General features: G+C 45.6%; 2 protein-coding genes across 3 annotated transcripts; both read right to left on the bottom strand.

Moving 5' to 3' along the window:
• Positions 1 to 483: 483 nt before the first annotated feature.
• On the bottom strand, positions 484 to 2,336 carry LOC123098279 (B3 domain-containing protein Os03g0212300). The gene is made up of 4 exons (XM_044520231.1): positions 1,821 to 2,336; positions 1,385 to 1,667; positions 1,170 to 1,291; positions 484 to 984 (listed from the first exon to the last, which is right to left on the bottom strand). Exons 1-4 carry the CDS (start codon positions 1,992 to 1,994, stop codon positions 712 to 714), a joined length of 852 nt encoding a protein of 283 aa, XP_044376166.1. The 5' UTR covers positions 1,995 to 2,336; the 3' UTR covers positions 484 to 711.
• A 257-nt stretch (positions 2,337 to 2,593) lies between these two features.
• LOC123098280 (plant intracellular Ras-group-related LRR protein 7) lies at positions 2,594 to 7,496 on the bottom strand. Of its 2 annotated transcripts, none has more exons than XM_044520233.1 (9): positions 7,214 to 7,496; positions 5,476 to 5,545; positions 5,102 to 5,148; positions 4,968 to 4,977; positions 4,565 to 4,650; positions 4,134 to 4,224; positions 3,173 to 3,258; positions 2,957 to 3,043; positions 2,594 to 2,862 (listed from the first exon to the last, which is right to left on the bottom strand). In XM_044520233.1, exons 1-9 carry the CDS (start codon positions 7,310 to 7,312, stop codon positions 2,749 to 2,751), a joined length of 690 nt encoding a protein of 229 aa, XP_044376168.1. In that variant the 5' UTR covers positions 7,313 to 7,496; the 3' UTR covers positions 2,594 to 2,748. The 2 variants fall into 2 exon arrangements, with proteins under 2 accessions (XP_044376168.1, XP_044376167.1); XM_044520232.1 differs by having other exon boundaries at positions 4,869 to 4,977; positions 7,214 to 7,495.
• Between the last annotated feature and the right edge of the window lie 909 nt (positions 7,497 to 8,405).

Genomic DNA, 8,405 nt, shown 5'->3' on the forward strand with positions numbered 1-8,405 from the left:
CCCGCTGATTCAAGTATCAAGCAGTGGTAATTTGGTAGTAATAACAAAACAGAAAAGGAGAAGGATTCATGCAGCCCGTGAGGGTCCGTGGCGGGTCGACAACGCATTGCATGCAGGTTGATGCATCAGATCAAGCGTGAGGGACCGAGCGAGGTAGGAGCTGGCCGTAGCCATATCTCTTCTCTTTACTGAAAGTGGCGCCGTCGTGTCGCCGTCCTCATCTCATGTTTGCGTCAGTTCACTTCACAGGAAGTGGATCCTGATTCCTGATTTGAATGCGGATGTGAGCTAGCGAGGAGGCCGGTTTCTTCTTCTTCTTCGTTGCACGACGAAATTCAGATTATTCTCCATCTCTTGTAAACCCATATCGTAAGAGTAAGATGGCCTCAGTTTAGAGCATGAGGTCCTTGTGTAGGCAAAGCAAGCCATGCATGTGCAAACGTGAAACTGAAATTCTTATCCTTGTAGCACAAAGATGACAATTTCAGGCAAGAAATTAGGCGAACAATCTCGTCATTTTTGCACACGAGGGGGCACAGAGTCAGGCGGCTTATTCTCTAGTTACTCTGCTGCTACTAGCATCAGAAGGCACTGATCCAGGATTCAGAACATACGAACCGAAAGCTTCAAACAACTACTGGAAAAAGTAGTGCCATGCCGGTGATGAGCACGCCGACACGTACGGCTGATACAGTTGATCGCCAGCACCGATCAGTCCACGAAGGAGCCGTCCAGCTTGCGGACCTGCACCTTGAGCTCGTGGTCCTCGCCGCCGCGGAGCGCGCGGAAGAAGCAGGTGTCGCCGACGGTGAGGCGGTTGTCCACCAGGAACTGGTGCCACCCGTACCTGAAGGACGACCGGGTCTTGCCGCCCGCCCGGTTGGTGTGCTTCAGGGTCACCGGCCACGACTTGCCGCTCATCCGCAGCACCACCTTGCTCCTCTCCGCGTACCCGTGCGCCTCATGGAACTCCAGCGGCACGTTCTGCACCCAAATGATCCGGCCCGAAATTAGTTGCTACTCCCTTCGTTTCAAATTATTCGTCGTGGTTTTAGTTTAAATTTGAAGTAAAACCATGACGAGTAATTTGGAACGGAGGGAGAGGAAGTACTAGCACATAATTAAGGATGCGTGACGGGTAATGATCCAGCCCGAATGCTAGCTCTCACCAGATACTGCTGCTGCTTCTCCAGGAAGTGGCAGCCGCTCAGCCTGACCGTGAACTGCGACGTCGGAGCCTCGTCGACCTCCGTCTCCGCCGAGCCGCTGCCGTCATTGCTGCTCCCGCTGCCTGGCCAGATGCAACAGAGTTCTCTTCAATTTTTGCTTACCAATCGTTGCGAAGCGAGACGGGGGACGGAGGAGAGCAAGAAGACGCGCGTACTGGCATCGTCGTCGCGCTGGTAGTGCCTGCGGCACATGCTCACGTCGAACACCTTGACGGTGAGCACGGCGTCGCCGTCGAAGCTGAACAGGAGGATGTAGCCGAGCCGCAGGTCGTGCGCGCGGGCGAACTGCTCCCAGCCGCGCCCTAGGTACATGTGGCCGTCGGCGTCCAGCACCACCTTCACGTCACACAGGCTGTGGCGCCCGCTGCCGGCCTCCCGCAGCTTCACTTCCCGGGGCTCACGTCCGGCGAGCACCTTGGCGAACTTGTCCGGCATCCTCTGCGACGTGGATGAGCACCTTAAGCAGCGGTGGAAGTCGAAGTGTTGAACCAACCAAACCCGGGGTTCAGTGACCAAACATCACGGTGTAGAACCCCAAAACGTAAATAAATCTAATAATTGTGCGACTAGGGTGTGTATGTAAATCCGTACCAGTTTCTTCAAGGAATTGGAGAGCATGATCATGAAGAACTCGAAACCTGACAAGTCACTGGGAAAGGCCCTCTCCTCTTCCATGGTAGCAAAACCCTCTTCTTCTTCTTCGTCCTCCTCCTCCTTGCCTCTGCCCTCTCTTCCCAGATGTGAAGGAGTCATAAGCAACGACATAACAGACAGATTCCTCCTGCTTTAGTCACGTGTGGAAAGACGGCACCAAAATCTTTTGCTTGTTGGGCTACTTGAGGAACGTCTCCAGCCCTTACGTGTCGAGCTCCACGAGCTCCAGTGGTGGGCTGCCTATATATTGTGAGCTCCTAATTAACTGCCCTAGCAACAAAAGGGCATAATCAAACATCAGAGGCGGCACCAAACACCTTTCAACCCCGCCATATATAGGATATGAAGTATTCATATAATCATCCGCATTACAGGAAGTCGCATGGCGGGACATACCCGAATAACAAACCAACAGATTTAAAACTGAAACTAAACTTAGCAATCTCATGTGCTGCTCTATTTTCGTCTCTCGGATCTTAAGAGAGATAGAGAGTAGATCATTTGCAATCAGCACTACTGTCTCCTTGCCCATTCAGGAAGATAGTAGACCAGACTTCAAAGGCCATCGATAGGAAGACAAATGTTTTTCTTCACCGGCATAGGATTGCACACAAATCTTGCTGCCACCGAAAGTGCTCAGCCAATAGAAATAAGATGGTGTAGGCTTAGACTGGAGAGTACATAATATGCTGATAGCCAACGACTGTAGATGCACATGAAAGAGACAGTCTACTCATTTTTCTATGTTTTGTATTTATTGATTTCTTTACCGAATCAGATTGTGGGGAGACTGATATATACAAAGATTACAATTACTTCTGGCTAATGAGGAAAAAAATAAGTTCACTCGAATTTTGCCGCAAAACTAGCGTAAATCAATGCCTTCATCCAGGGCTGTGGAGCCCATCATCACATTTGAATCAATCTGCTTGTCAAACTTCTTCCTTCTGCGTGCTTCAAATTCCCCGAATCCATCCATCTGCAACAGATGAGAAAGAGAATTAGGATTAAAATTAAAATTAAAATAGTGTTGATTCAGTTGCAGGAATCTGTGGTGCCCTCATGTCACTAACTTGCTGAAACTGGTCCATCGAGATTGGGTTGCTGTGCAGTGACAAGTTCTGAAGAGCCTTGCAATCCTTCAGCAAGTTTGGGGGAAGCTGCAGCCAAAAAAGGAGTTTGAGGATGGATAGCTCCTTAATTGCTTCTTGTTTCATAATGGCATGGACAATATGTACATAAAGTGCACAAGATAGTCAAAGATGCCAAATAAATTCACTGGCACATACCTGACGAATTTTGTTTCCATTCAATGATAGAGATTTGAGGCAAGCAAGGTTGCAAATTGATGAAGGCACATCTTCGATTGCATTTCCTGAATATTATTTAGCATGAAGGTTAGCCATAGGTAGCTTTGGTCAACACATAAAGCCGAATAGCATTATCCTAAGAGGTGGTGATTTGACAACCGTAAATTATTTGCAGACTAGCAAATTACACTACTAAATCAACATTTAAACTTCTGGATATTTGTAGACGCTAAGGCAAGATAACATTCATAGCAAAGTAATCATTACTAAATCGACATTTAAAGTACTGAACAGTTGTAGACGAGAAGGCAAGATAACATTCACAGCATGGTAATCGTTAGTAAATCAAAATTTACATTTCTAGACATCTCATTTATATAAATGGTACAAGTCCTTAATTTCATGAAAGAAAAGATCACCAAAAACATACATCCATTAACATGACAATAATGATAGTAAGCAAATCTTAAGTTGATTAACTGGTTCCTTCATTCATCCAGAGCACAGCTAGTCGAGCTGATCCATACCACTTTCAGGCTCTGAGAAGGTAATATTGATGATCTCTGCGCCAAATGTCGAAGGTAATGTCGATGATCTCTGTGCCAAATGTCGATTTAGTATTGATTTCTCTGCTGTGACTGGTGCCTTGCCTTCTCCGGTTCTATATTTTTCTTCTTTGTATATCAAAGTGTTGAAATTACTAGGTACAGATGTACATTGTTGATTTTGTATGGACAATTATCAAAATTGTATCATCTTTATGTTTCTTATATCACGTATTGACAAATTATGGAAGCTGTACCATTTCCATGTTTCTTGTGCTATTTATTAGTCGGAACGTACCTTGCCTGGCCACGATTACTAGTGCAAGCAAAAAGCGGAGAACAGGAAACTCAAATTATATAGGACTAGTAGTATTGCAGAAACAAGCGGGTTTTACCATTAGCCTGCAATTCTTCCAGGGACTTGCAGCCTCCTATTGATTCGGGAAGGGCATTTAGTTTGTTATCAGATACATTGAGTAGCAGCATCTGCATAGTCAAACACAAAATGATGGTAAGCTATTGACAACAACACCACATAGCTCCACAATACCAAAAAGGATAACACTAGGGCATTGACCATTACAAAAAATTAGCTTTCGAATATTTAATGGTGACACAAAATGATGGAATGCAGACTGAATCAATTTCATAAAATTAACTTATTTTGACAAAACAGAAAACAAAGAATACTCCTGTTGTGAAACAAAAACCAATACTGACTGCATCTTTATGGTTTTCGGCAATTAGACATTCCTTTTGTGCTTGAAAACAAGTCTTTTGCAGAGATAAGCTAAGTTTGGCATATTGAACCAAATAAAAAACTTACATTGCACAAATCTCCAACACTTTTAGGTAGGCACAGTAAAGAATTCTGAGAAACTGTAAGCTGCTGAAGATTTGATAGAGAACCCACTGAATGGAAAGAAAGATCATGTGAGAAAATGGAAACAAAGCTAGTAGAATAATGTTATGAAAGTCATAACTCTGTACTAACTCCTTGTTAGGGCAAGGTTTTAGACTAGAGCCTAGGCCACCTTTGTAATGTAATAATAAAATAATAAACCTATGGTAATACTTTGCTTGTTTCACTTCAATTCTTACAAAAGTATAGATAAGATGTATGAACTAACATTCTTCAGGCAAGACAGTGATCCTATTTCTGTCAAGCGTGAGGATTTTAAGGTTCCGCAGGTATCCAATATTAGCTGGAATGTTTTCAATCAAATTACCAGCCAAAACCTACAGGAGAGGAGAAAACATCACTATCAAGCCGCAATTACTGAGAATGAACAAATGGAAGAACCGTTGCTTGCAACTACACATCTCTAAAAAATCCAAGACGATTTTTACTAAGAATGCTTACCAGTCTTTGCATATTCACAATGGTACCAACTTCCTGGGGAACCTCAACTGCAAAATAAAAAGAAAGAATTGTCATTGCTCAAGAGAAATACAATTATACAAACATCAAAGATGTGAAAACAGCTTATGCAGTTTCAGGCAAGACAGCTTATTCAGAACAGCGAATTCAGCCCAAGTAAGATGCTAAAGTAATCTTGCCCAGCACAGGTTTTGGATAAATTGTGTCCACAAACTGGTAGAAAAATAAATGCAAGAAAATAAAGGGTCCAATTGTAGCAAGTAGGCTCACACTGTGAAGTGATAAATAAATGTGCATATAACTTCCAACCAGTTTCTTTCTCTGAATGGAGATAACTACTTGAAAATTCTGATTACCTATTTTGTTATTTGTCAAATCCAGAGTTCTAAGGGAATTTCCCACTTGCAGAACTTCATGTGGTACCACCTGCATGGAATGATATTAAGTAACTCTGGAAGATAAGTGCAATGTTACAGTAAGAAGTGCAGAAAGGCACCCTTTTTCATGTAGACATGCTAAGTTCACTTATATGCTAAATATTTGAAATATGAGAACTATCTGATAGGAAATATTTATACAAGGACAAACAACTGAGTAAGCACCATATGAATTTCATTTAGTGAACCAGTAGCGATATCAAGCACCCCCGCACACACACACACCCAAAAAGGAGAGAGAAAAAACACCAAAAGCTTACGAGTGCCACTCATACCTATTTGCCCAGTCAATGCCGAAAAAAAAAGAACCGTCCATGACACCTGGACAAATAGCCCTTGTGCTGCTGACCTGAGGAGCTGTGTGTCTTCTGGCTCCTTGCTGGATTTCAGAAGGCCATGGACAGCGGTACAGAAGGTAGCGCTCGACACAGACACCACCGATACCACTTTCTGTTGGAAGTTCACACTTCACGGATAGCACATGCGGGCACTACTCGTCATCTTCGGCATACAAAATTCATTTCCTAGGCTTAATGCGAGGCTGAGATTTCGAAGGTCTGGGCATCAGCAGAGTGGCGTCTTCATGTGTGGTTAGAAAATTGGATACTGACAGCAGACTGGCTGCTAGCAAGCCAATAGCCCAGCACCTATATATGCCATCTATGCATCCGAAAACTGTTTACCCACCTGTGTGCTAGAAATCAATTGGTGTGGCAGTTATGGGACAAGCTAGTGCTGCTATGACGGCTTCACTCCTTCAGGGCAAATTACCTGGTATCCTGGAGGTTTGCCTCCCTAACTGATGAGCTAAATTCAACTGGCGGTAAGCGCTCTCGGTCCTGTTAATGCTTGTAGTTTGGGACGTTTCGAGCAGAGAAGCAGGCGTGTGATTCAAGCAAAAGAAGCTTCCATCAATGTGGTTTCTGAGAATTAAAAATAAAAAAGACGAGGCAAACGCCTGGCTGTTGGTCAGGGCACGACACCTGCCAACACAATTGGGGCCTCTGTGTGGCTGGGTGAAACAACTAGTGCTTACCCGCAGTTTGTAACTTTGTATTTTTCTCATCATCTATCAATGAAGCTGTCAGATAGCCTTTTGATTTTAAAAAATGTTAACTGGGAAGTACATCGTTGCAGGCTTGCAGCAGTAACATCGGTACACATCAAGGTGTCGAAAGGATGACAGTTATTCGTAAACACTTTTAGGCACGCCTTTACCAGTACTCTAGAGTTCCTAGAATGCTTAATTTTGGAGTGGCAAGTATGATAATCTTCCTAAGGTTGCATTTCTCTCATTATAATGATGACGAAACCAGCGATTAAAGGTGCCAGGTTTATCGTGTCATCGGCTAAAAAGTTATTTCAGAGAAAAGAAAAGCAACACAGTTCCAAGTTTTAGTGCACCACCACATAGGATGGCATACTTTTAACTTTTATATCGGCAAAATTGCGCTTTCCTTCCACCTAGGATAGGAATCCTCCGTAGATACTCAACCAGTTAATCAAACGGCGATGTACCATCGCTCAGAAAAACATCGTCGCTCGTACTCTCAACGTATAAGCATCCGAAATTCAGGGACGCTGGTACGGCGGACGCCCCCCAAAATGCCAATTTACAGGAAAGGGGGGGGGGGGGGGGGGGGGGGCAGATAACAACCTTCAGTTTGGCGTCCCGGAGGGCGACGATCCCGGTGGAGCGCCAGCGCGTGACGCGGCTGGCCGGCGAGTCCGAGCTCCGGCTGCTGCAGCAGCCCATCTCCGCCGCCGCCGGCCGCCCGCGCGAGGGCGAAACTCGCAGATACTTTCCCCTCCGATTCTGGAAGAGATTTTGTTTCGGGGGGAGGGGCGGGCGACGACTTCGGCGTGGAGGCAGTTGGGGGCGGCCGGCGGGATCTGCCTTGACCTCGTCCACTCGCTGTCAGCTGGGGCCACTGCTGGGTGCCTCTCCTCGCTGGGCTGCGGGTCCCGGTGCTGCTTACCTGGCATCTCGATCTTGTCAAAGGGTTATACTATATGATACTGACAGTGGCAGGCAACGGACCAATTATTTTTTTTATGAACAGACAAGGTTGCCTCTTTGTAAATTTGCAACTCCACTTCCAGTTTTTTTACAGTAACTAGACTTTATTTCCCACATGTCATATCGTATACAAAAAGATGCGAAATAAAATCAGGGATCACAACATCCCAAGAACTAGAAGATTTCGAGCTAAAGGATTCTCTGGCTAATTCATCCGGGATCTGATCAGCTCACAATAACTTTTATGGGCATCGATGTTTTCTCCAGAGTTTGGATCACAGGGCCTTTTACCAGCTGACGGCGCTGCCACCAGAGGAACCATGTTGCAACTGCCGCCAGCTCTGCCATCGGGAGCCCATCAACAACATCACTGAGGCCTCATTTGGTTACCGGGGATCCCCCCCGGTATCCGGCTCATGGCCCACGCGGCAAATCAGTCCGTGAAAAACTTAATGCGCCATTTGGCTACTCGCCCCCTGGAGGCTTTCTGGCCCGATCCACGTCGCTTCCCCGGGAGAGTAATGCACGACCCAAGGGGTCGGGCAGGAAATCCAGGCCGCTGCTTCTCTTCCGCACTCGACCTCCACCTAGCAGCCTGGATCATGGCGCCCCGTAATCTAGCCACCAAATGAGTTAGGGAAATCTCCCAGGTGGTGAAAGGGGATCTCATCTACCCGAGAAAAATCCCCCGACGGGGGTTTCTGCCCTTGTTTTGTTCACCTTGCTACCAAACTAGCCCTGAGTTTTATCAAAATCCCCATGGTGATTGACCCTGATCTGTCATTTGCAATTGCTCTCTGTAGATTCCCAGCTGTGATCACACTTCTTT

The sequence above is a fragment of the Triticum aestivum genome, chromosome 4D, assembly GCF_018294505.1.
Source record: "Triticum aestivum cultivar Chinese Spring chromosome 4D, IWGSC CS RefSeq v2.1, whole genome shotgun sequence".
In the NCBI taxonomy this organism is placed as follows: Eukaryota; Viridiplantae; Streptophyta; class Magnoliopsida; order Poales; family Poaceae; genus Triticum; species Triticum aestivum.